The sequence below is a fragment of the Antennarius striatus genome, chromosome 3 (genome assembly GCF_040054535.1).
Source record: "Antennarius striatus isolate MH-2024 chromosome 3, ASM4005453v1, whole genome shotgun sequence".
Classification (NCBI taxonomy): Eukaryota; Metazoa; Chordata; class Actinopteri; order Lophiiformes; family Antennariidae; genus Antennarius; species Antennarius striatus.
This window is the reverse complement of record NC_090778.1, coordinates 25,859,708-25,887,539: the sequence shown is the minus strand read 5'-3', so window position 1 is coordinate 25,887,539 and position 27,832 is coordinate 25,859,708. Positions and strand designations below refer to the sequence as shown.

At 43.4% G+C, this 27,832-nt stretch overlaps 1 protein-coding gene across 1 annotated transcript; it reads left to right on the top strand.

The window, feature by feature from the left end:
- Nucleotides 1–131: 131 nt before the first annotated feature.
- Nucleotides 132–27,597, top strand: bmp1a (bone morphogenetic protein 1a). Its single transcript, XM_068310534.1, has 20 exons — nt 132–433; nt 8,230–8,343; nt 11,740–11,853; nt 12,078–12,195; nt 13,523–13,701; nt 13,921–14,026; nt 18,142–18,266; nt 20,088–20,203; nt 20,299–20,401; nt 21,067–21,183; nt 21,553–21,698; nt 21,813–22,008; nt 22,198–22,323; nt 22,937–23,097; nt 23,263–23,443; nt 23,551–23,676; nt 23,877–24,004; nt 24,244–24,457; nt 24,777–25,027; nt 26,102–27,597. Exons 1-20 carry the CDS (start codon nt 289–291, stop codon nt 26,234–26,236), a joined length of 2,901 nt encoding a protein of 966 aa, XP_068166635.1. The 5' UTR covers nt 132–288; the 3' UTR covers nt 26,237–27,597.
- Nucleotides 27,598–27,832: the final 235 nt, after the last annotated feature.

Here is a 27,832-nt window from a genome sequence, read left to right as displayed (position 1 = left end):
TGGTCCTCTTCACCGCCCCCTCGGAGCCGCCGTATCAAAGTTTCTCCGGCAGCACTCCGCCGCTAGCCCGAAGCTCTCGGCTGGAGGAGAGGAATCACTGCCCCCGGAGTCCAGGAGACACCGGAGAGAGAGGCTAGGTTTGAAAACCCGCCCTCCGGAGGGATCTCGTTTCCCTAAAAAAAAACAAAACCTCCCATTTTCCCTCTCTCGCTCTCTCTCTCTCTCTCCCTCTCTCTCTCTTCCTTTACCTTTATCCCCTGGCCTTTCGCCGTTGCCCCCACCACAATAATGGATCTCACGGCGAGATGTTTGTTCCTTCTTCCCTGTCTCGGCGTGATCCTGGCCATCGATTTGGAGGCGATTGATCCCAGCTACTATGTGGAACCCACTGCCACATCAGAGGTAATCGACTACAAGGATCCCTGTAAAGCTGGTAAGATTTTCTCCTTTTTCTTTTTTTTAAAAATAGGCTGTGTGATTTAGCCACCTTTTACTCCGTGGGGTAGAAACATGCCACGAATCTGTTTGTGGAGCTTGCAGACATCGAGCAGAGAAAACGCGTTTTGGGAGACATGACAGCGTGTGGATGTAGTTTTAAAATGCTCGGAAGAACATTTTGTGCAATTGTTTTGTGTTAAATGACACGTTTTGTGCAGTTTGAAACATCTGAAGCAGTCGTCTCTTGGAGCTCCAGCTCCACTAGAGGCAGTTGATTGAGGAAGTATAAACGATGGATCCCCGAATTCATCAAACTTGAAAAGTTTTGGCTTGTTGAAAAGTTTCACCCTGTGTTTTGTTTTTTGTTTTTGTGGTGCTTTAGATCCAACTTTTATTCTCCACACCAGCAGTGTATTTTCTGCATGCAGTCTACTGTAATTAAGGAAACGTGCATAAGAGATTTTTTCCAGACTTTTACTCTTTCTATTTTTTTATTTTTTTATTTGTTAAGGTCATATTTCTTTTTTTCTCCACCGGCTGTTCACACAGCGATTTAATTAGTGGAGGAGGGGATCGAGGTCTACGTGGTGGAGCCTTGACATGATGTAAAAATATGTCTGCTGCTTTTCTGCTTTTGGAGTCCTGCATGTTTTCCTATTATTTAGCAAACGCGTATCTGACATGTCATTGTAATCTTGAGTGTGTGTGTGTGTGTGTGTGTGTGTGTGTGTGTGTGTGTGTGTGTGTGTGTGTGTGTGTGTGTGTGTGTGTGTGTGTGTGTGTGTGTGTGTGTGTGTGTGTGTGTGTGTGTGTGTGTGTGTGTGTGTGTGTGTGTGTGTGTGCTGTGAACTCATTGTCTTGCCAAATCCCTTTGGGGGAGTTTGAACAGATTGTGTTTTCCATCTGGTGAAAGTATTCAGGTTACAGAAACAGAGTTGGCTTCAATCAAAGTGACCTCTAAAGTCTTGAAGTGTGAGCTGATTTGGCATTTAGTATAAAACTCAAATCTTCAGACTCCCTGCTACACGCTTGGCCAAAATCTTCCTCTTTCCTCCCTGGGGAGAAAAGTGTGCAATGATTGTGCTTCCGTAGTGTTGTTGCTTTACACAAACAAGAGGGTCCAGCTGAACCCATTCCAGTTGCGTGTTAGTGAAGATGTTGCTTCACTGTTTAATTTGAGTCACTCAAGATTGTTTTTTATCACTTGCGTGTATTTCCCGGACATGGACGCGGTGTTCAGATGACTTCTCGATGGTGACAGGGGTCGACGTTTTTATTTCAAGTGTTATTTCTGACTCCACTTTCAAGAAATCTTAAACGAAGTCTGTCGTCCAAACCCTTTTGTTTGGTTTTACTATTTTGTAAGGATGTCATCATTATTACGAATCCAGTTTGAAGTATCATTTGCATTTTGTCTACTGTTTCCTCTGGGTTACGTCCACAGACAGGTGGTTTGGCGATGGCCACTAGCACAGACTCCCATTCTCTCCTCCCAGACTCCAGCTCTTTCAACACCCACCTGCTTTTTTTTTACTCCGGCAGCAAAATGTGCAAGATGTCCAAGCTCATTTTTTAAACTTCCTCCTGGTTTACAGTACAATGTAGACAACATTTTGACTGTCTGTATAATGTTAATATATTGATCTTTTTAATTTACTCCTGAGTTACCTGCACTGGGTAGAATTGATGGCCTTCTGTCAGCATTTTATAGCTTGCTGCTTTCACCCAGGAAAATGCTCTGAGCCGTGTGGAGTTTCTAATGCAAGAATGCTCTGCGAGGAGTTGATTTCATGCTTATCCTCCTCACGGTTGTCCTTGATTAACACTTCTACCGTTATCTGATTTTTACTAATTGGCTGAGGAATGTGTGTGTGCTGAAAAGGAAGTCATGAGATAATGACTCCTGTTAAGGTGAAAAACAATATTTGCCAACCTAGTGACAATTATACTCTGATCATTTCAAATGCACTTTGTCATTTCTTGCTACGGTGCATTTGTGACTCGGCTAATCCCTTAAAAATGTTCATATTTTTACAAAGGATTAAATAACTCCTCGCCAACCCTGATATAAATTTGTGCGTTGATTGAAGCAAGCACTGCAATAACACTGAAGTAATGCCATCTATTAGGAAGTTAACAAGTGGAAAATTCCTTAGTTTGCAGAACTACAAACTTGGCAGCATCCCAGCAAGTCATTTAAGACTGTAACAACCCACAGGGATTAGATCCACTGGTATTTTAGAATGAAAAATAGATGAACCAGTCACACTCATTGTCTGCTATGCCTAAAGAATCATTATGAAACATGCACGTATTAATTCATTTATGAAGATGACATTTTAATCTGTGTGAGGCTTTTGCACTGGGGATGGTGTGGTGTGTCCGTTGTATTTTGGTTTTGCGTTGCCAAAAACTCTGCTGCAGACAGGGCAACCTGAAAACCCCCTTCTTGTCTTGTCTTCTTATGCAAGTGTTTTTCTCTTCTCCCAGCTCCCCCCCTCACTCTCCCCTCTGACTGGCTAAAACAAATCACACAGACTGTAGGTCATTCACTTCTTGCCAAGTGGGAGCGTAGCTAGAAGGTGGAGGTTAGGCCAGTTGCACTGTGCTGCACCAGCCCAGGTGAGCCGACTGCAGGCCGTTCAGGAGGGGATTTGGAGTTTAGCCACAAGAAATGAAGGATTTGCTGCTGTCAGCAGAGCCTTATGTCACGACTGTGTGACTAAATACAACATCTGGCTTCTTCATGAGGATTTTTAAGAGCTTTCCTACTCATATATCTGGTTTTTATTCAGTGAAGTGTCACTTGCTGTTATGGGACTCTAAAAATACCCACCTGTGTGGCTTTTTGTATTTTTTTCCTGATGGTTCATAATTGTACAATAACATGTGTTCATTAGTACATTTGTTTTTACTAGTCATCTGTTGCTAACAGTAAAAAGGTTGTATTTGTAGAATTAAAATGGAAGCTCTGGTACCAAATGTATGCGTGACCCACAAGCAGATTGTGAACATCTGATTTGCATAGTCGTGTCCTCTGTAGTGGTTTCATTTCACCATGCTGGCATGTGGATAAAAAACCCCACAATCACTCCATTTTCACTCATGTCTCATTGCTCCAAATCGTATGTATCCCATTTATGACTGCAAATGAATGTGACACGAATCTGATTTGAAAAGATTTGTCACATTAAGACTTGAGTCATTTCAAATCTAATGTGAAATACAGCCAATGATTGATTAGTGGTGAGTCAAAGGAGACTTGTAGTTCAGCTATGAAGATGATACTTCAGCTCAGCTGTATTTGAGATGAATGTGTAAATTATCAGTAACTTGGCCTCACAGTTTTCTGGATCAGTCGCAAGAGTTTTCAAAGAATAGCACCCGGCAGGCCAACCAATCACGCACATGTCTGTTCGGATTGCCTCACACAACCCTGACCACGCCACAAAATTTTGTGGAAATCTTTGGTATTTTTAATGTTCTTGGATGTCCATTTCCCTGCATGTTCAAGAAATGGTTCCTGACAGCTAAAGTATAACAGAAATTTTAATGATCAGAAATAATCAGTATTGTTGCATTTTTAATTTTTTTTTTGTAAAACGTTTTTAGTGTTTTGTTTGTTTTAGCAGCTCCAAAAAGCTCAGTAATTACCGGAGTCCATCTGAGCTGTGATTGGGCCTTTAAGTCAGACTTCAACAAATGCTTGTCTTTCATTATGGTATTCAGGCTATATAGATGAGCCCATACTGTTCTTGTTTTTATTTATTTTTTTACATTACAGGACCCCCTAACACTTCCCTCTCTGCAGGGTTCAGGTGATTAGGGAGCAGATCTATTGGCAGGAGCTTGGCGTATTAGCTAGAACAATATGTTTATTGTCAGGGCTTAGCAATAACTAATCTTGCATTGCATTAACACAGTCTGGGTGCCGAGCCTGAGTAACAACAAATTCTTTGGGAGAGCTAATTTAAATGGTCTGGAGGAAGCCCAATTAGCCTGCTATAATGACCAGCCTAACTTCTCCATTATTCACTGTTTCTCCCAAATAATTCAAAGGAGGTGCAATTCTGTTCATCTGGAAGAATTCTTCCTCTATTCCCACCTGCAGTGAAGACCTGAGGTGGTTTCTTCAGCTCTTATTTAAAGAAAGTGACTGTTGATATCTTCCAGATTTAACTCTTCCACAAACCTGTTTAAACATTGCTTTTAGACATCTGTTCTCAGAAAAACCTGCTCTTTCCTCACACATGAACGTCTGCGTTGGTCTACAGCCTCAACCAGAAATATGAAGTCTGGATGTTCAAAATAAGTTTTTGTCAAAGGTGAAAGCCCCTGCTGCGTGGCGATGAATTATTCATCCGTGTGAAGAGCTCAAACGCTGTGTATCGTTGGCATTAAAAAAGACAAATGGCTGGCAGGCTGATGAGTCATTACAGGGGGTTCGACTGGCAGTGGGGTATATCTGTAATCAGTGGCAGAGATGAGCTGGGAAATCCAATCTGCTAATGGGCTTGATGGAGTGTGAAATGTTAAGGGGGAGGCAGCCTCTTGCTGTGTGCCCTTTGCATGTGAAGCCACTCTCATTTTGTCGGCAAGGTGACGATAACTCAGTCTTGATCTCTGCTGCGACTGACGACACCTCAGTCCTGTATTGGAAAATAATGACTGGATTCTCAGACTGAGTCTTCAGACATTGTCATAATCTGTCTCCTAATTATCCATTCATATGAGAGTGCAAATAAAGGCTCCATATCTGCACCTCAACAGGCCTGCATAAAGCAATTCATCAATCCTACATTAGGATCATGCTTCCTTACCTTCATGTTGTGCTGGATTTAATTCTTTCCTACTCTAATTCCATGTAGTTTTTGGAGGACTTGGCCAGCATGTGTTGGATGGGGGTGGGTGCAGAATAAAACCTGAAAAGTGATACTTACTCTGTCATCAGATGGTAATCACTTTAATGCAATACACTGTTGGCCTCTATTGGAATTCAAATTCAGCGTTTGTTACCAAACACAGGCTGTGAAAGGCGGTGCCAGGGTATTGTGATGCATTCCAGGCCCACATATTGGCCCGGGCTCTCTCATCCCTCATCATTAGGTCGTGTACACTCGCGGTGGAGCTGGCCTTCTAAATATAGGCTGGTGTTGGTGTCTGTTTAGGCTTAGTATTGATGTTTGCACTGGTTTCGGTGGCAGATGTCGTGGTCTAGAATTCGCAGAAGGAGATTTATGGGAATGGTCCCTAAGTATTCAGCGCCGTGTAGGGCGAGGCAAGGGCATTACACGAATCAATGGGATTAATGTGATTGAGATCTCATCTGTAATCTGATGGGATATGATGATTGATGAAGGCAGTCTGAGATGAGGATTATGGTTCAGATTAAGTAAAAATTAAAGGGTGGGGGTTTTATCGAATATCAGATATGCTCAATCCAATGTTTCATCCTAAGGGTTCTGGATTTGTGAAATAACCAATATTTGGTCATAGTTGTTTGAGCTCAAGTTAAACTATTGAATATTTTGCATAGATTTTAACATTATAGCTGCAGCTGTTGTTCTTTAGGTAATGAATAATGTTTGGAAAAGGATGCAGTCCTGTACTCTGTGCTGATCACTTGCCATCTGCCACATTCACTGGGTTTTAATCTACAATAGCACCCGAGTCTGTTTGTACTTGTCGGTACATCCACGTTTTTAGATGAGTTTATCACCTTTCTGCATAGCCTGTCCTCAATCCAAGCTCAGAGTTGTACAATAGATTTCTAAAACCATGCATCTGTGGATAATTAAAGGCAGGAGACAAGGGGATTAATCCTCAATCCCTGCGAGTCTCTCCATAAACCTGCAGCAGCGTCTCCAGGACGACTGCTGCACCCGGGGGAAATGAGACCTAATGCCGGGTCATGCATTTGCTCACTTCAATCTCCACTGTTGTGTGAGAACAATGACACTGCGGATTAACTGGCCCGTGTTCAGCACGGCGATGCATAATTGGGCAGGGAGCACTGCCCTCTGTGAACCTCACAGGGGTGGAGAAAACCTGTATCTCTTTATTTTGTGTTGGTGTGCACATATCACGGCTAATATGTCCAATGTGACACTACAGGTGAAAAGAGATGTCCTCCAGGTGTTTGATATAAAGCAAAGACCTTGATGGGATTCTTCTGAACACTTTTGTTAAGGCACTCCTTGACGTCAATGACAGCTACTTGGAAAGACTCGTCCTGTGTTGCCTGTTCTTTTAAACGCTCAGCCAGTTCTGGGAATCATAAAAATAAAGATTAAGGAGAGAAATTCTGTACTCAGCCTATCCATCCTATACTGCACAACATCTGGTAGCCTCCCCTTATCACGTTTTCTTGGCAGTGTCTGTCAGCATGAGTTCTGAACGCTCTGCTGTTTTCTTTGAGAGATTTGAAGTGAATTAGTGTTTTTGTGTTGTTGGGGTTTTTTTTGGAGCACAAATTAGAGGACCCCTTTAACCTTTGGAATTTACACCTGTCATCCACACATGCCGTGTCTCGCTGGCGGTCTCTACGCCTCCTCTTATTGCTATCATTAAACTCTAATCCCACACACTGTTTTGCTGCTGTACATCATCTGCAGCCTGCAGGTTACAAGATTGCCATTCATACAGCAAAGCTGACCCATATTGTTCCAATACTCTTCTGGTGCAAAGGCATGCATGGTTTTTGTTTTTTGTCTTTGTTGCATTTGTGCTTCTCATTCCTTTTTCCTTTTGTCTCAGGCTTTTTTTATGAGTGCAGCAGTAGATAAAAACCTTTCCTGTGACTTTTATTGCAGAAAAGGAAAGTTTACCTACATGATTATTTTCTTATGTATTTTACTGTAAAGTTAGCTTGTAATGCATTGAAGATTTACAGATTCTAATTGTAAATCACTCCCATAAACTCTACCGTTTAGTGGCTTTTGGCCCCGTGTGTCTATCTTCTCTTCACCACATTAACCTCTAGGCACAAATCGAAGGCTGTCATTTTCTCTCTGCTCCATATCTGTCTCTTATTTCCACAGCGGACGGGATGTGCCTCTTTCCCTTTCTGTTGTCATCTCCTGTTCAGACACTAAATACGGTATAACCGCTTTACTAACCCCCTCAGCACTCCCTCTACCCAACTTCTGCATACAAGCTGGGCTGTAAATGCCAGAGGCGTGCTGGTGTTACAAGCCTGTAAAACTGAGCACCCTGTCTCAGCATAGGGGACTCCTAACTTATCCTCCACAGTAATGGGGCTTTTGGTAAGGAATCCCATAAAGCACATTCCTCAATGTGAGACTGCTTGGTAATTTTTCCCTGTTGTCAGCCTCATTAAAGACTTATTCAAGTTGGCCTTTATTAAGCACTGAGGTGTCAGTTTGTCAAATGTGATCGCTCGCATTTACTGCAATGTGTTTAGTAACATCTGGAGTGAATATGGCTCCATCAATCAGATTTCCTGACTGTCTCTCTATTGCATTAATTTTCCCAAACCATGTGGAGTATGTTGCGTGCAAACCCATTCTATTATTTGAAGTAAATATTCACGTATTTCGGAGCTCTATTTCCATTCCACTGCAGGGAAAGGCTGAACGGAAGAGTCTTAAGAAAGGAATGATGTATCTTGTGTGTGTGTTTAGATGCTGAAGGCCCTCTATAAGTGCTTTGACCAGGCCTCCATTGCATCCTACACTGTCTGAGCAGCAGGAAGCGCTCCAGGCGACAGGCCGGCTGATGCTTCATATTGGAGTTTCTTATAGTGGTCTGACGTCTCTGTTTCTGTTTCAGCTGCCTTTCTGGGAGACATCGCTCTGGATGAAGAGGATCTGAAATCGTTTAAAGTGGACAGAATAATAGATTTGGCTCAGAGGACCGTCCAAACTGTTAATCACACAGACACAGGTAACAATGGAGAGCATTGCTTTCAAAGATTACAAGTCATGGTGAAAAGCCTTCATTAGTCGACTGATGCAAAGGGTTTGGTTTTACCTGAGATGAACTCCGATAAATCCCCCTGAAACAAACACATTCCGCATTTTCTTTCTACACATGATCATTTTGAGTAGCAGCAGCACCTGTCTGAGCTTTCCATAAATGTTATTTCACTACACCTGCATCACTGCGTTCAACAGTAAATGCCAGGCGATGTCAAGGTGAACGTTCTTTAAAAGCAGTTTTTAAGTAACAGCTGGTGTTCAGTAGAGACCGGTAGGATTCACAATCCTATAAACTGCAGACGGGCCCAAACAGCAAGTATGTGCTCATCACTGTTGGTGCGTTGGCCGTCATGTTGGCTGTTTATCACTCAAGTTTAAGAGCACGTTTGGAACGAGGAACCTTTTTGCAGGACCACAAATGCTGCTTTTAGGATAATGTGAGAATAAATGGTGATTCTAGGGCAGAATGCTCAGAGGACAGTGTAGCCTGCGGACTAGAACAGTGTGTACACTCTGATGAATAGCTCTTTATCTTATTGAGCAGGTTAGTCACCGCACATCCAATTGTTCTGTGGAGGAGACGTTCCTCTTCTGTTGCAAAATGCTAAAGTGCTGTAAATTTCACATTAAAGATAAAGTTCTGTTTTTGGTGTTTCAAGTTCATTTCAAGTTTATTCATTCTTATATAGCCCAGATTCACGGAAAATGTCTCAAAGGGCTTTACAATCTGCACGAGACAAATCTTTTTTCCACATTTACATGAACACAAACCAAATATTCTAATTATATTTTGAGTCACATCTATAAATAGTTAATTCTTAGTGACTCTTAAAAATACCAATTTATCAACATGCACACTGGTTCCTTTTAGGAGGACGGATCCATTCACATTAGAGCTGAATGCGGATTGACTCGCATTAATCTGAACCTTCAAGACGACTGAATATGATCAGTCGTATTAAAAACTGATGTTGGATGAGAAGCAAAACTAAACAAATTGTCTCAGCAGGGAGGACTTGACATTTCAACTAACCAGAATAATGAATTAGGATGAATTGTCTGGACATCAGTAACGTACTGTAATTTCTTCCTGTTTCTTTGATATTTCTTTGTAACATCGAAGAAATAGACTTTTCCAGTCGCAAACCTATATGAAATCACTTTCTGCACAAAATTCCTAACAAAAATAGTAATTCAGCAGGACATGAATTGTGGTCTGTTGCTACTTTGAGATTATTTTGTATTGTGTGATGTCTATTACTTTGGCTCTCCAGCAACTTAACATTTTAGTTTTGCGTTACTTTAATGAGCGCATTGATGGATAAAAGGGCTTCTTTTCCCCAACAGATGATGACTTAAAGCTGTGAAATTCTTCTAAATATAGTACACTTAAATTGATTTTGTTTCTAATATAGCTAACATTGCTTTTGCTCCAGCTTCTTTCTTCCTATAATGGTTGTATTCCAAACCAGGGACGCTGCACTGACTGGCATCTACTGTCAGTAATTCACTGATAATGCATAAATACCACAAACAACTTTGTGAAAGAAGCTAAAATATCCCTTTTAATCCGAGAGCAATTTGGTTAAATCCCATAATCACAATAAAAACTTCATCTAACTATGAATGAAGGATCTTTGTGTAATTATCTTATTGTAATTGGTGCATCTTCCATGGGTTTTTGTCTCTCCAGCACTTTTTCTTATCAGTTAGCTGAACAGATTTGGCTGTTATCAGACTTTTCCTCAACACATGCACGGGTGTACGTGCTAATTGATCTCGCCAGGCAGCGAAGCTTTACACTCGCAAACTGGAAATCAACAGAACACATTGTTCTGGAAACTTAAGAACAACTTTTTGCAAACTGCGGCTTGCATATTAATCGAATTTAGATAAAAGCTGGTTTGTAGTCACAGATTCAAGTACTGTATTGTTATGTAACCTCAACCTTGGGGCAGGATGAACTGAAACCAGATGTACTTGTTTATGTTCCTGCAGCGATACTTAAGAATATCAAGACAACTTTATTGTGAGACCAACCCACCTCTTCTTTTGACCTTTATCAGGGTCATCCAGGTGACCCTCACAATAAACACATTATTTATACAAGTGTTGCATGAGTTATGGCTTTCTCAAGCTATGTCATTCTCCGTACACGTTGAAGTTGGCGCCAGACATCCGTGCTCTACTTTTTTGTCTGTGATAAGCCCGTAAACCTCCAGAGGATAGAGGTCGACATCTTCACTGTTTGAGTTGTCTTAATAAATACCAATTTATCAGTTCCTGACAGGCCCTCGGTGTTCCGCGGGGTTTCAACAGGATTAAGAGGTTTAATTTACTTAAACCAAATTGGGGGAAAATGGTTATAATCAACTGGAGGTTTTATGTGGAAAAACTGTAGTCCTCTGAGATTATCTATTCCTTTCCCAAGAACTGAAGCGTTTAAAGAATTTGAAGAAATGGTATAAAGGTGCAGCAGCGCATTTTCATTTTATACAGATGCTAATTAAATTCTTTCCATCATACCATTACGTTCCTACAGTTGTAAAGGTCTTTCGGTTGTTCTCTTCTTTGCTCATCAGACTGAGGCGAAAGTAAGAGATTTGCTTTACAAAGAATTTGTTGTTTTTTATGAATGTTAGTAATGACATGCTACAGAATGCATAATTAAAACTGTTAATTTAATGTAAATGTCTCATCTGAAAGTGTCTGCAAAGGGGATGTTGTTGTAGGAAATAACTTACTGAAGTCTCACTTCTCTTCAACATGATGCAATTCTTAATTAGATAATCAATTAAAATTTGTTTGACACTTGAGTTTAAGACTGATTATCATGGAATAACTTCACAGTGTGCTGCTTTTGTCAGCTTGCATTTAATTTATTCTAAAGAAAAAATGCCAAACATTGTCACAAAGCTGCATTACTCAGTTATCAAATATCAACCAGGCATAATGAACTAAACCCTTTTCTGTACCTGTGCAATCATCTAGAACTTCTGAGTCTATCCAAAGTGCATGCTTTATTTGTGAGTGTGTGAATCACACCTGTTATGCAGTGTTGAGAGGTTCACTGGGGAGATGCAGGTGCAATATGCGGTTCAGATATGGATTATAATCAGGGTTGTCTTGGGGCTTAGTCTCCATGGTTACTTTGCATTTATGAGCATTTGGGTGACATTAAAATAGGGAAATTAATTTAAAAGGGAATTGAGCTTCAATTAAAACCATCTGTGCAGAATGAAAAATGCCTCCAAGGGACTCAATTTAATTTCTGAATTTCATCAAACTTTAACCTATGGATTTATGATCAAGTCTTACCAGAGAAATGAATACGTTTTTTGTCTTGACTTGAAATCTTCAGGCGTCACCAATTTGAACCAAAGTTCACAGCGCAGGAAAAGAGCTGCCACCTCCAGACCTGAGCGAGTTTGGCCCGAAGGTGTTATTCCCTATGTCATCAGTGGAAACTTCAGTGGTAAGTCATCATTTACTAGCTAAAAAAGAATAAATTACACATCAGGAAGTATTGTGGAAGCTGCTCAGTGGGAATATTAAAGATGAACAGCTTGTTGTGCTTTCATTTCCAGTAATGTGACTCTCTTCTTAAAGTAGTTTTGGGCCGCCCCTCTGTTCTTTACATCTCTTTCTAGAGTGCTGCTTGTCATCTCTGCTGATCTCCCTCTCTGTCCTCCCATTCAGGCAGCCAGCGGGCCATATTCCGCCAAGCCATGCGCCACTGGGAAAAGCACACCTGTGTGACCTTTATCGAGAGAACGCAGGAGGAGAGCTATATTGTCTTCACCTACCGACCATGCGGGTGAGTCCGTGGGGTTTTTAGCTCCCGTGTGATGGAACTGAATAATGGTCTTCTGTTGAACGGTTGTTATCTGCAGCTAATTATTTTAGTGCCTCAGCGCTTTTCCTCGCCTCCCGCTCTGCAGCCTTTGACAGCGTTCTGTTCTTATTCCCTGTGCGAGTCGTTATTTCATCCCCTCGGTAGTCCTGAAAGAATCAGCCAGTCAGTGGCCAGGAATGTTTCCTGTGCTCCGTCCGCCGCTGAACACTCGGGTCATACATAATGAACAGAATCTCACCCAAAGGAGAGACTTCCTCAGCATTCAGTCAATTTACCATCGTTGACTGGAGTTGGGCTCAGTGTCCACTCGACGCTTTTTTAAGCAAATACTCGGGGGATTGTAACTCTTATCGGCTAGGCGACTATTTACTTCCTGTTGGGTCATGCAGGGTTCTTTTATATAAATTTGTTTTGTGTTAAAGCCTTTGCTGCTGTTGGAACCCAAAAACCAGTGGAACTTATTAATTTTACAGATGTAGTAAGAGGTTCTCAGGAGGTGCATCATTCTTTTAACCTCAGCTTTAACCCACAAGCTGGAACTATTGTGTCATTAGACACGATGCACCTCTGATATGTATCATTCCCTCAAAAGAAGCAGATGTCGCTGCTGAAACTAAACTTTTCCAGCTGTTGATGGCATTTTTAGCCTGGTAACTTGCCTCGGGAGCAACAGGGATGATATTATCCACCCGGGCGGCAGCGGTTAGCAATGGGAACGCTCAACTCTGCTACATATTCAACAGGCCCCAGTCTGCCCTGTGCAAAGTTCAAGGCGTGTCTGAAGAGAGCCTTGCTGGCCCGGCAGTAATTAGAGAGCGGCCGTCTGGCCCACAGGGCCGTGATGTGTGCCCGTCCCCTAGGCTCCCACACTGAACCTTTCATGTCACGCTGAGATGAAGCCCTGCAGTCAGCCAGCTCCCACCATCAGTCAGCATTTACATTGGCAGACAGATAAATGAATGTCACTGCAGCACTGTACGTGTGAATGACGAGACTCCTCGTAGTTTCCCCTATAAAACATGAGATGAGATGTTCTTCTATTGCAAGCTCCATGTTGTGTGTACGGAGCGTAATAGTTAATCTGTGTGTGTTCCACAAATGCAGAAAAGGTCAGTTTTAAAAGAAAACAGTCAACTACTTGTTGCTTAACAAACCAACTCAATGTAAAAAACTTAATTTTTAAATCTTGGAGTCAGTGGATGTTACAGCCTTTGAATTTCATACCTGCTTTTGGTACTTTAACAGTCTGACGGTACTTTGACCCACTGCTCACATTTGTGCTTCATAGGTGCTGCTCCTATGTGGGTCGTCGTGGAGGGGGCCCCCAGGCCATATCCATTGGGAAAAACTGTGACAAGTTTGGGATTGTGGTGCACGAGTTGGGTCATGTAATCGGATTCTGGCACGAACACACACGGCCTGACCGAGATGAACATGTCAGCATCATCAGGGACAACATTCAACCAGGTAGGAGGCCAGGTCTCTTATCAGTAACACTGGAAAGGTGCAGGAAGAACTCAGAATTGGGAAAGTAGAATGATTGTAAGAGGAAAATGCTTTTCCTCGTCCTGCAGGGTTTATTTTTCTACCATTGATAATGATTAATTCTCAGACTGTATTTACCTTTGACTTATGTGAGTTGATGGAATATGCTTCATATTTCATCTGTGCTTTTCTCTTTCACAGGGCAGGAGTATAACTTTCTGAAGATGGAGCCCGGGGAGGTGGACTCTCTGGGAGAAGTCTACGACTTTGACAGTATCATGCACTATGCCAGGAATACGTTCTCCAGGTAGGAGCCCAGCCAAATTCCACTCCGCATGCCCCAGACATAAAAAACTAGATCAAGTCAGGCCGAGCCGTTTCCCCACTCAGCTGCAACCTTTTAACCCTTCATCTAATTTTCCATCTCTGCAGAGTTTTATGGCTGTATTTCTCTGATGCAGCAGGGCTCGTGTCTCTAAGCCACTGCTGAGCAATGTGTTCCCACAGTTGGAAAGGGAAAACCTACCTGTTCAAAAATGAGACTAATCTATAGCTAGAAGGCAGCGTATTTAGAAAGGGCTCACTGTTCCTTCCTAGAATGTCTTGGATCTGAATTATTTCCTCATTTTAGTTGAAGCCTTGCAGACTTTTTCTGTGAGAAAGTTGGTCGTTAGTCGATATTACATACAGTGTTGTGTTTGAAGCTCCTGGTAAAACTTTCTTCAGAGAAGACTTGCTTCCTCTTTACCAAGTTTCTGTGCTTTGTTTGAACAGCCATTGCTCACATTGCATGGGGCGGGAGAAAGAGTGTGCACTGATGTGATTTTTATATAATATTTTTAAAAGACTAAATTGCTTATTACTGTTTTCAGAATACTGGGGGTCAGAAATAATAATGAATTTGTGTGAAGTTGTTCAAAACAAGAAATGTGACATCCCTCGTTCCATGTATCCCCCCCATGGATCAGAGGGGATTTGTCTGCTTAACATCTAGCTTAGTTGTTGCTTCATGGGTTTTACTTGCTCTGTAACTACAAACACAAACTGAGCGGTGTAGTAAGATTAATAAAAATCCAGCAACCGAAAGTCTAGTCTGTGTGTGTATATAGTGAAAGCGTCTCCTCCTTCCCACAGCCTGTTCAAATTAAGGCTCCTCTCCCCAGTTCCCGCTGCTGCCTCAGTAAAGCAGCGTCAGTCCTGGGGATGGGCAAACCCAGCAACAGTAGTTCTGGTTCATTACAAAAAGATTTCTGTGCACCATGATGTGAAACCCCTTGTAAAAGCTGTGGTTTAATGCCATGAATCAGCTCGTTATCCTGCTGAACGCCCTTTGAAGAGGTTTAATGATTGGTAGCCTGATGTTCACCCTGAGCCGCTGCAGAAACTGGCAGATTTATTTCCCCTGCAAGTTTTTGCACCTTCTTAAGATGAGCCCTGCTGCTAAATATCTTCTGTACAATTCAGGTCAACCTTCCTCTGTTACAGGAGGCAGCGGTTGAATTTTACTGCTCTCACATTGCTAATGCTTACAGACTAACTCTAAATTGTGTTCATTGACTTTGGACCGCAGGTAAATAACTGATAAAAAGGTACAAACGGCTAAACTTTTGGAACTGTTTTGGGTACATGTTGCACAGAGACGCTCCAGACTCAGAGCTGTGAGTGTTTCATGTATATAATGGCACTACTTTTCTGCGCCAGCTGACCTCATTCCTCACCTGATGCTTAAAGGAAGCTCTTCCAGATGTGCTGTAAAGACTTTCTAGAAACAGCCTCTGACAGACGGTGGTCGATCTGGGCTCGAAACACCCAATGCTGTAGTTAATATGAAGTGTTTACCAGCTGGGTGGCTGCAAAGCCAGAATAGACTCTTTGGGAGGGGTTGACTCGGATTCAGCTTCTGAGTCATCAGTGGAATTTCAAAAGCATCACTACGCTCTCTACGTAGCATCTTGACAACCCATCCAATTGTATAAACTGAATTAACTTGGCACGGACACGTGTTGATGTTATGCTTACCTCATGCTGACCTGTGCAGTGTGTCATCACAAATTTGTGCACAAAATCCACATTTGGACCCTTGCCGCCTTTGCATAGACAAACAAAACCTGTTTCAGTAAACAACATCTACTACTGGAGGAGTTTTCCGGCCTTTGGTGACTAAAATGTGAGTCAAAGCGAGAGGGTGAGCTCAGACTGTCGTTCTGACCTTCCTCGCTCTGATATGAGAACCAGCTGTTTGCTTTTGTACTGACTCGGCCCTTCAGGTCAGCTGTACGAGATGCTATAAATGCTCCTTTTTTTTCTTTTTCTTTTTTTGTCCCCAGCACCAGCTCTCTCATGCCCCATGTTAACACTCTCAGCATGTGGGCCTCTTCACAAATCAACTTCCACAGTATTCCGGCAAACAGATTCTGGGAAATGGAGAGGGAGTCTTTGTCTAAACGAAGCCTGCAGCTGGTTGTTGGCCAATGAACAGCCTATCCCGTTCTGTGCATCCAGAGTTATAGACATGCTGCATTTATTATGTCACTGTTTGATTTTAGAAGAGGTGCTGGAGTGAAGAGGTGTAGAATAACTTCTTTGGAGTGGATGTTTTGTTCTACAGTATATTTTTGTTTGGAAAGAACTCACTTGCAAGAGTTTTTCTCTCCCGTTGGATTTCTGTCTGCTCAGCACTTTTAAGGCAGGGCGTCCGTTTCAGTTGCTCTCAGGTCAAGATTTAAACTCAACCCTGTGATCTTGTAATTGTGTGGAATGCACCACGGCCAGCCACACAACAGAGCGGCTGTGCCCCCGAAGTGTGTTTACATCCAGTAATCCATTCTGAGTTCACCCCAGCTCCACTGTTTCTGTCCTAATTCGTGGAACTGTGATCAATAAGACTGTTTGGACTTGAGAGGAATGGCCGCCGCCGGGGAATGTTACAGAGCTCTATTAGACGAGGGGCTTCTGTTGGCTTTTCACAAGTCATTTCAAGCTCTTTTTCTTGAGCCCTGATTGGCTGATTCACCTGTGCCAGTCTTTCTTTGTCACCCCGTCATTAGCCAGTGTGTTTGCTCGGTGTTTTACAGTAAATCACCGTGGGAAGCCAGGGCCTTTGCTTTGGCTGTTGTTCACAGGATTTCATGGCTTGTCTTGATGTTTTGCCATCTCTCTTAGGGACAAGCGAAGCTGATCCCTCTTCTTTTTTTTTTTTTCCTGGGTGTGTTACTCTGCATGTCCCTCTTTTACCCAGAGATATTTTTCAGGGCCGATGCGTGGAGCGATGCCAATTCAAATAGAGACCTGCCAGCGTGTCCTTTTGTCGTCTCTGACACCGGCTGGAGTGGCGTTTTTCATCCGACAGCCAGCATACGGGCTCCTGGAAGCTCAGACAGGCAGAGTCTAAACTGTTAGCTCAGGCTGCTCTGTTTGCACATGCCTGGCGTTGAATGGCATGTCACCATGGGAACAACCAGGGAGCCAGGCGGTTGCTCGCCAATACTTCGAGGAAAATAAAGATGATAAACTAGCAAAGTGTCAAGTGAGACAGCAGTGTGAAGGGAGTCTATCTGGACAAACTGTTCTGTTCTCTTGGTTGTTTGAAGTAAAAGCTTCAGCGGATGTTTTTCTTCAACTGTTTTCATTTTGTTAAACAGTTGAAGCGTCTTCATGTTCTTACCTTTTTTTACTGCTTATGCAATTTATTCTGATCCCTCTGGAACGCTGGAGAAGCTCCGAGTTTGGGTCCATCTGTGGGGTGAAGAATTTGGACGGAATGATGTCAGCTTCAACTTCAAAAACAGACGCTGGGCCCGACCTCAGTGATGATTGACTGTCACTTTACATCTGTTAAGTTTTAGCTGGAAATGCTTTTAACCTGGAAAATCAGAGGAAGCTTTCTTTATGTGAAATGACAAGATTCACAACTTTGGTTGGATAAATACTTTGACATTCAGTCAAACGAGTTTATCAATGATTAAAGTGGTTATAAAAACATGATTGATTGAACATGCACCTCATTAGAAAGTGCAGAATTGTAACTGCCTTATTCTGATTGGATGCAGCCCCAGAGGTAAGAGGGTTTGTTTCGAAACTAATTGCGGGTGGGTCAGGATCATTAACATTCCTGCATGCAGTAATTTAACCGGTGGCACATCTCATTACATGCAGTTTATTAATATTTGAAATATTCTGATGTGATGTATATTTAAGGAAATATGAAAATGAGCTCATGCCCCATTTTGTTTTACTTCAGAATATTACGTTTGACTTTGTCAAACTGACATTGCTTGTTTTCCTCATGGCATTTGGAAACGGTGATTGAAGTGCTCTCATTAATAAGTCTCTTAATTACATTCACATTAGAAGTTATTCAAATCTGCATGCCGTCTGGTTTCCACGCCACATTTAACACGAGTCCCTCTTCCTGAATTTCAGAGGCATCTTCCTGGACACCATCCTGCCACGCTACGATGTGAACGGCGTGCGACCACCCATTGGCCAGAGAACCAGACTGAGTAAAGGGGATATCGCACAGGCACGCAAACTCTACAAATGCTCCAGTAAGACCAAAATGACAGATCCTGTCTGCTATGGGTTTTCTGCTCTATTTTTACATGTGTGTGCAACACTGCCCTGAGAGAGAGGTCTGTAGTTTGGCCCGCCTTTTCTAGATGCAGCACACAGTGTGGAAATAGCCAAGAATCTACTATTGATGTGGCGTTGTTCCTTGGCTACGGCGTCCAAGACTCCCGAGCTGGGAGGAGTGTAAACACTACCCAGGGATGGGAAGTTTGTCACGACTCTTTCCCAAATAGATGTTAGAGAACAGCTGCTGATGATGACTAAAATGATTGTTGGGAAAACGCTTGCATCTGCACTCCATTCCATGTGCGATCTAAACTAAGCAGTGCGCTCTGAGTTACATACGTTTCTAAACTTTCATCCTTTTTAGAGCGAAGAGATTGGATGCTGTTGTAAACAGAATTTATAGCATTAACAGATGTACATTGACTCACAGTTAATTGTGGGTCAGGCTGGGATAGCTGAGCTGTCGTCCTCTAAAGCTCAATGAATAAACACAGTGATGGTCCCCAGGACCAGACCAGCCCATGAGGTTTGAATGCAGAACTGATGATCTTAAATGCAGATGACTCTTCATGTCTGAGAAGTGTGTTCTCGGTCTTTCTTCACCAAGCGCTGTCTCTTGAGGGAACAGATTGGATGAGGAGGCAGCGAGTCACTACATGTTCTTGGAAATAAAAAATCCCTAAAGAACCACGGATCTCCCATTCATGCAACATTCCTGAGAGTGTTTGTCTTCCCCCGCTGGGTGCCCGAGTAGTTATTAACGGTTTCACATTGGCAAACCTCTGCCTAGCATTATTACTCACAATTCGTGGCTCCAGGCCGCTTGTTTTGTTTTTTTTGTTTTTTTACCGCTTCCACACAAACCTTGAGGGAAACGACTCTAGGGAGATGTTTTTCCCTATTTCTGCATAAAGCAGCCCGTGGTAAAGACAACAGAGGTAATGGTGAATACATACACAGTTGTCAAGATACAATCTGCTGTCATTTTCTCCTAGTCTTAACTAAACACACATTTCCTCCTCTTTGCATGAACCTCCCTTTCAGTCATTCCACGCAGCTGCGTTTGGAATGAGCTGTCACACACTTGCATGTTTAGCTTTGCCCGTCAAACTCGGGGAGGTTTTTCACTGGCAAACGCGTACATAATGCATCGCAGCCTTCAGAGGGCTGGGTTATTTATAGTGGGCCAGGTTTATTTTCAGAGGATGCTCAGAGAAAGTGTCTCACATTCTCTCCTCCTTTTTGTGTGATCAGCTCTTGTAGCTGGGGGAGGTGGGGGGGGAAGGGCACGTGATGCAAGCAAAACTTTATGCTGTGAAACAAACAACAAAATGAGCAACAAGACAAAAATTGAACCCACAAAGAAACACAGGATAAAATAAGCAATTCCCTGGTATCTTTTTACATTGGGGTTTACCTTTTTAAATTTTATAAGCATCACATTTAATTGAATTAAATGTAATGCTTATGAAGCAAGGATGCAAGGATGGTGCTAATGTGGGAAAGATGATTGGTTCTGCTTTGTAAAATGGTGCCTAAATTCCGAACTAGAGGCAGGTGTGGGTGGGGGGATGATGGATGGCATCGTGGGTGAATATTATCAGCAGATGTGCATTTGAACACGAGAGCCGCCCTTTAGTTAACGCTCAGGGTTAGAATTCCAGCCTGAGGCCTCAGTCTCCTCGGCGAGGTTTCAACTTCAGAGCTGGTGTCTACCTTGAATTAGCAGTTTAGGTGTTTGGTGTAATTGGCAGTGCATCACACGTTGTGCTCGTGTGTGTTTTTGTCAACAGGATGCGGGGACAGTCTGCAGGACAGCAGCGGCAACTTCTCTTCTCCTGGATTCCCCAATGGATATTCGGCCTACATGCACTGCATCTGGAGGATATCGGTCACCCCAGGGGAAAAGGTATGAGTGACGTTTGATGGGGTTCTTACCTGACTGTGAGCAGTGTGTGACACTTGGCCTGTGCTATCACTAATCATGCTCTTCTGGCTTTTAAGATAATCCTCAACTTCACCTCCATGGATCTGTACAGGAGCCACTTGTGTTGGTATGACCATGTGGAAATCCGAGACGGATACTGGAGGAAAGCACCGCTCAAAGGTCCGTTTGCAGCTAGTGCTGCAACTAATGATAAATATTATGATCTACTTTCCATCTTCATAACTCCTGCATTGTCTATCAGTTTTAGGCCTTAATAATTACCCTTAGAAATGCTCAGACGGTACCTTTTCAATCAGGAGATACTGCTTGAACATATTTCCTGCCCTACTGCTCTCGGTTTTCTTTTTTGCTTTGTTGTGCAATAACCCAAAAAACAATAAAATGCCAGCTGTAGTGTTGACCAGTGAAATCCCCTGCGTCGTTCCAGGTATGTTCGCTTCATTTCTAAGAAGGTTGAGGGCAGAAGAGTGAACGAGATAGAAAGGGTCCATGACGGCCAGTAAAAGGAAGAGAGGAGAAAATAATTGTGCCAAGTGCCAAGTGAAAACAAATTTTTCCTGGTGTACAAGAGAAACCACTTGTCTAAACAGATTTTAATTCCTTTTGGGTTGGAAAAAGTACAGTTTCATCTAACTGGTAGGATATTCAGTGTATGAATTTACAAAACATTTGAGATAAATATTCTTGCACCATCCCGTACTGCCTGTCAGATCCTCTCGCTATACTTTTAGTTTGAATGAGATAAAAAAAAAGGCTCCGTTGAGGTATTTCAAATCCATCGCTGGTGTTTTCATGGTCAACTCCTGTCTTCACCTGCACCCCAGGTCGTTTCTGTGGCGATAAGCTGCCTGAGCCAATCATTTCCACAGACAGCCGACTGTGGATTGAGTTCCGCAGCAGCAGCAACTGGGTTGGAAAAGGTTTCTCTGCTGTTTATGAGGGTAAGCACCCGTTCGCCGACCTCCCTGAACTTCATTCCAGCACATCATTCAGCTGACTAAACGCATGGCCAGACACACACCCAACAATGTGCCTGGAGGCTGCAGTAATATCCAGAGTTTTTGGCTCCCCTACTGCTGATGTGTCAGGCACTTTACGCCGCGTTAATCAGATTTTGGCCAGCCACCGCAGCCATTGTTTCCAGACTGTGCAAAGGGATGATGTGTGTTTGTGTATGTGGGAGCCAGCGGTGGAGGCGTTTCAGCTAATCCACATTGCATAAATCAGAACGGTCAGCACACGTTTCATTGTGTTTGGAGATGTTTCTATTGAAGGAGCTCGCTTTCATTTTTATTCTTAATGTGATGCAGCCATCTGCGGTGGGGAGGTGAAAAAAGACAACGGACAGATCCAGTCTCCCAACTATCCAGATGACTACAGGCCCAACAAAGTGTGTGTGTGGAAGATTACTGTCGCTCAGGGCTACCACGTAGGCCTTACCTTCCAATCTTTTGAGGTAGGACATCAGTCTTTTTGGTATTTAGTAAATCAAATCATTTCCCTTTTGGATTCTCTATCAAATCTACGGCTTTCTGATGTCCAACTCAGCCAATCCTACAACTTTCCCCAGATTGAGAGACATGACAGTTGCGCTTATGACTACCTGGAGGTGCGCGATGGAAACTCTGAGAACAGCCCCCTGCTGGGCCGCTTCTGCGGGTACGACAAGCCAGATGACATCAAAACAAGCTCCAACCAGCTGTGGATGAAATTTGTTTCAGATGGTTCCGTCAATAAGGCCGGCTTTGCTGCGAACTTCTTCAAGGGTCAGAGATTACATATCTGCTGTCTGTAGTTATCTTTTAGATACTGCGGCTGTATGTTGGAGATATTTCTGTTTCTCGTGCTGGTGGTGGATTTGGTCTTCGCCTGGCTCTGCTGTTGTTTTGGAGGGTTTTTCTTTTTAAGCCAGGGGGGCCAACTCACAGGGTCCCAACATATCTTTGTGTTTTCAGAGATGGACGAGTGCTCCAAGCCAGACAACGGTCGCTGTGAGCAACGCTGTGTCAACACGCTAGGCAGCTACAAGTGTGCCTGTGACCCAGGCTACGAGCTGGCTGCTGACAAGCGCAGCTGTGAAGGTAAGTACAGGGAGAAAAGTCACCAGCGCACCGCTCAACATGTAATTTACATACTAAAACACTTTTCACAGCTATCCACCTAAATACAGTCATCTCTAAAAGCCAGAAAAGATGGCCTCAGTGCTCCCTTTGCTGGTCAGGCATTATCTTTTAAAGATTGGAGCTGTAAGGATGCAAGTATTTTTATCTTAAATTATATGTCTAAGATCTAACTATTAGTATACAAGCTGCACTTTATCTGGTTGACCACCAGACCGCTGTGCAAATCTTGAGAACATCCACTATTACTGCAGGTTGGTGGAAAATGGAGCCATAAAAACTAGACACAAATTGACGATCCAGATTTTATTAAAACTTTTTTTGCGCCACATTAGCCAAAAATATGCAGGTGAGGGAGTAGGTAGCATTTGTCAACACTGTCTGTGTTGCATAACTGACATAAAGCTCCCACAAGCAGGTCAGCCGGTTCACCCAGGACAAACATATTCCAGTTTTTGGTTTAACAGCGTGGCTTGCAACATAACACTTGGAACTTGTCCTGTTGAAACATTTGGTAATTGCCTTTTTTGTGCACAGAGCTAATATCCTCTTCTCTTCCGATGTGTTTGTGTAGCCGCTTGCGGAGGTTTTATCACCAAGCTGAACGGGTCCATCACCAGCCCTGGGTGGCCCAGAGAATACCCCCCAAACAAGAACTGCATCTGGCAGCTGGTTGCCCCCACACAATACCGCATCACTCTGCTCTTTGACGTCTTCGAGACTGAGGGCAATGACGTGAGCATTGGGGTTATTGTGAATCCATTCTGGGTGGGTTTGTTCTGTGTCCTCGCTCTGACACTCCCCTCCATTGTCCACCTCCGTAGCGAATGAAGCCTCCCTATTCTCCTGTTTTAAAAACGAAATGTTCCGACCACTAATGCCCTTTTTTTGTCTGCTCAGGTGTGTAAGTACGATTACGTGGAGGTGCGCAGTGGGCTGTCGGCCGATTCAAGGCTGCATGGGAAGTTCTGTGGGGCAGAGAAACCTGAAGCTATCACTTCCCAGTACAACAACATGCGCATTGAGTTCAAATCAGACAACACGGTGTCCAAGAAGGGCTTCAAAGCCCAGTTCTTCTCAGGTGTGTGTTCTGGAAGTGCTGCATGTAGCATTAAGTCTTTTCATTGGAGTTGCTGTCTGTTTTGAAAATGAGCATCCAACAAGATTGTGGCCTCTGTTCTTCCTCAGACAAAGATGAGTGCTCCAAGGAGAATGGCGGCTGCCAGCATGAGTGTGTCAACACCTTTGGGAGCTACAGCTGTCAGTGCAGGAGCGGCTTTGTGCTGCACGAAAACAAACATGACTGTAAAGAAGGTAGATTGTCTCAAATCAACTTTTGCTTGTGTAGATTTTGAGGCTCCTCTTTGAGAAGCCGGGCTCTTTTTTTGTTTCTGACTTTTTACAGCAGCTATAGGAGTGATTAGTAAATGCTTGCATCCAACGGTTGAAGTACATCTAGTTGTTGACAGACCTCTGCATCACAAGATGGCACTTTTCTTTTTCTTCTCTTACAGCTGGTTGTGATCACACTGTGAACAGTGTGAGCGGCACCATCACCAGCCCCAATTGGCCAGATAAATACCCCAGCAAGAAGGCGTGCACATGGGCTCTGACCACCACTCCAGGTCACCGCATCAAAATCGTACGTGTCACTGTTTGCTGCCAGTTGTGTAATCCTGTGTGTGTGTGTGTGTGTGTGTGGCTTAATTGAATTACTGATGCTGCTGAGGACATTTTTATTTATCGTGCTGATTTCAGAGGCTGTTATGCAATTTGCTAATGATGATGTGTGGCTCCCCCTTCTGTTATCTGCATTTTTGTCACTGAAACACTTAAAATGTCTTAACTCTCGTTTAAACTCACTAACACGCGTCGTTCCAGACCTTCAATGAGATCGACATGGAGGCCCATCTGGAGTGTGCTTACGATCACATTGAGCTTTATGATGGGAGAGATGGAAAAGCTCCGAGTCTGGGTCGCTTCTGTGGCACCAAGAAACCCCCACCCATCACGTCCAGCGGCAACAAGTTGTTCATTCGCTTCTTCTCTGATAATTCGGTGCAGAAGAAAGGCTTTGAGGCTTCCCATGCCGCTGGTAAGAAAAGACTTTTAGACCAGCGCTGAACAAAAAACGTAATATTAACTGGAGGGGATTTCAGTTCAACATCCAAACAAAGTTATTACATGGCAACACGCACTCTCAAGTCGAGCTTCAATAGTTTATTTGATGTAATATTACAAATCATCGCCTTGTCTGAGTGATGACTCGCATTCAGGAATGACTGTTTTGGCTCCTTCATATCTGGGCGACTGTAGAACCACAATTAAATTAATCTGAAACCAGAGCAAATTCACTGGTACCTCATCAGGCTGTCGTCACACTGCCTCCAAAACATCTCAACTTTTCTGTGCAGAGTGTGGAGGTCGTCTGAAGGCCGAGGTCAAAACCAAGGACCTGTTCTCACATGCTCAGTTCGGGGACAATAACTACCCCGGAGCCTCCGATTGTCAGTGGGTGATCTCTGCGGAGAAGGGCTACGGCGTGGAGCTCATCTTCCAGACGTTTGAGATCGAAGAGGAGGCGGACTGCGGCTACGACTACATGGAGCTGTTCGACGGCGCCGACACAAAGTCTCCAAGGCTCGGACGCTACTGTGGCTCAGGGGTAAGAAAGTCTCTTCAGAGAAACAAGATGGGCGTTCAAGCCGCTGGTTGGATTCACTTCTTCTGTTGCGTAACTTTTACGAAGCAGTAAGTGAAAGGGTAACTTGGTGAAAGACCCCGGGGCTTTTGATTCAATCCTCCAGCTTCAATCGGCTTGTTTTTGAAGTCTTGTGTTCCTCCGGGTTTGGGAGTGTTGCTGCAGAGGCGTTTGCAGGTCGACACAAGTCGTCACTCCCTGGCTGTCGATAGCCTATCGGAGTCTCTGACATTTGGTTTTGACTGCAAATGAAGCAGCCGGCGCTGCGGCTGCAGCTGGTCGGAAGCAGTGAGGCCAGCGGGGAGCAGAAATACAAGTTTCCTCAGGTCAGAACAGCTTAATCTCATTTACACACTTCAATAATAAGCCACAGCTTTCACACATGGCTGCTTCTATGAATTCACCAGAGGGAACACAACGACACCAGAACCCCCTAGGGAGCGGCCCCTCAATCAAGTTTCCTTTTATAAAATAGGCAGAAATAAACTTGACACAATTCAGTCCAGAGGACAACGAAAACTCATTATAGTGAACGGAGGCTTTTAGCTCAAGGGCGTCGCTCCTCTACGTGGTGGATGTATCGTTGGTCTCCAGCAGCAGGAATCCACTTCCTGAGATCCTTTTCTCACTAAACCAGGACTTGTTCACTAATGCAGACGCTTTACTCCTGTAATGAATGACAGCTGTGATCAGTCGTGTGTTTCTACATGAGCTTTTTTCTGCTTTTGTGAATCTGCCTCAACTAGAATTCCAGTATCACATGAAAACAGTTGACAGCTTGGCTGTAAGACGTGTTCGTTACGGTTCAGCTCAGAAAGAAATGATCCAGGTGGAACAGAGCACCTGGAACTAATCCGTTTTTCTCTCACTCCAGTCATAGCAAAGCTTTAATCACAGAAGGCCAGTTCTAGTCCTGACCCCTTTGGTGGCCCTGGTCTATTAAACATCTAGCAGTTGTCTGTAGACAGAAGTCTTTCCAGTGTGTGTGAAGACTTTAAAGAGGCAGGAAGCACTAATGAATCTCGTCCCGCTCCACAGCCTCCGGAGGAGATCTACTCGGCCGGCGACTCCATTGTGATCAAGTTCCGCTCCGACGACACAATCAACAAGAAAGGTTTCCACGTCCGCTACACCAGCACCAAGTTCCAGGACACGCTGCACTCACGCAAGTGACCAGCGGGGGCCGGAAGGGGCCGCGCAGGGCAAAGGGGCAAACGGAGGGGCCCCCAGGGGAGGCGGCAGCCTGATGCTCGGAAACCTTCGGCCACCAAGATGAATCAGACAAGACAGAACAACCGTAAGACCACCAATCGCACCTCAGCTCCTAGGGGCTCCAGCTCCCCCCACAGACTGTGAGGAGTAAAGCCATTCTGCAGTACACCTTGTTTTTACCTTTTTATGGTTAGATTTTTGGGGAGGGCGCATGAACGTCTGCTTTAGGCAGGCTTTATGGGAAAATTTTATGACCCCCGGTCCCCTCCAGATATTTTTTTTGTTTCTTTTTTAAAAAAAAAAAACCCCATACCTCCTAATGAGGTACAAAGGAACACAGCGGATTCTCAGGACCTGTAGGAAGGCAGGCATCAGCCGGATACACCCCTGCTTTTGTCGGGCCAGCCCGTCACATCACATCCAGAGAGGAGAGGAAGAGGAGGAGGAGTAAAGGAAGGTCTCCTGCGCTCCTCAACAATTGCTCTCCTCTCCTGACATCATCTTTTTTTTTTCTTTTCTTATCTCTAAAAGGATTAGAAGGACTTGACTTGAGATTTTGATACCGTATGTCAGTCAATTGCATGTAATTACAAGGAGAAAAGGAAAACTGTACAGTGGCAACACCAGCGTTTGTAATTAACATTGTCCCGGCAACCAGTGGCAAGGTTCTTGTTGTTACCATTAACAAGGAAATTAAGGAAACAGTTATCTTATTAAAGGACTAATACATGACTCGTGGTCCATGTCTTCTGGTTGGTGATTGCTTGCCTGACTGGCTTATTACTGTACCTCCATGTATAAAGTTAATGTGTATGATATTTCAAAGGGAACATGTGCTTTTCTCAGCTCGAACCAGTCAGCACTTTACGGTGAAATGTTCCAAAATCATGAGTTTTATGTGAAATGCAATGCCAGTTCACTCATTTTTAAACTGCGTTTTATCTCTCATCCTTTTTTTTTTGTTTTTAGTTTTTAGTTCGTTTTCTTCTTCTTTTTTTCCTTCTTTTTTTTTAATTGCTCCATTTAATTCCTCGGGCATACTTGAACGTTGTGTGTGCCCTGTAATGCGGGGTAGTAACGCTATGACACGTGTTGCCGTGTTGATTTACAGTTCAGATGTAAAATAATTTCTCTGCAAAGAAATGCCTTTTTTTCTTGGTACAATGAAGTATTTCTCAAGAACCAAATGAGCCTGGGTATTTATTGTTCTAGTGACTACCTATAATACTGTAAAGGTGGAAAGGTACTGTTGAAACCAACCCTATAATTGCCTTTTTAATGTGTAGCCATTCATCTGTGTTCAATATACCATTTGATCACTCGCTCATTCTCTGCATTTATTTCTCTCTGCACTGCAGCAGTCCTGACACTTGACTCTGAATTCCGATCGTTGTTCACAGTGGGAATCAGTTTGGTCTCATTTCAGATAAAAAGATTTGGCCCAACGCTCAGAAAACTCCGAAAAGGAGTTTTCCTTTTAAAATATACAACAGAAAAATATATTTTCCACTCCAGTATTCATGCTCTACATAAAACGCCATTCTCCTTCAATAACTG

What these genes read in the sequence shown, in the direction of transcription:
- bmp1a (XM_068310534.1), top strand. Translation starts at nt 289, where the DNA reads ATGGATCTCACGGCGAGATGTTTGTTCCTTCTTCCCTGTCTCGGCGTG. An exon ending in GCCAGGAATACGTTCTCCAG is followed by an intron (nt 14,027 to 18,141) that starts GTAGGAGCCCAG and finishes CCTGAATTTCAG; the next exon opens with AGGCATCTTCCTGGACACCA. An exon ending in CGGTCACCCCAGGGGAAAAG is followed by an intron (nt 20,204 to 20,298) that starts GTATGAGTGACG and finishes CTGGCTTTTAAG; the next exon opens with ATAATCCTCAACTTCACCTC.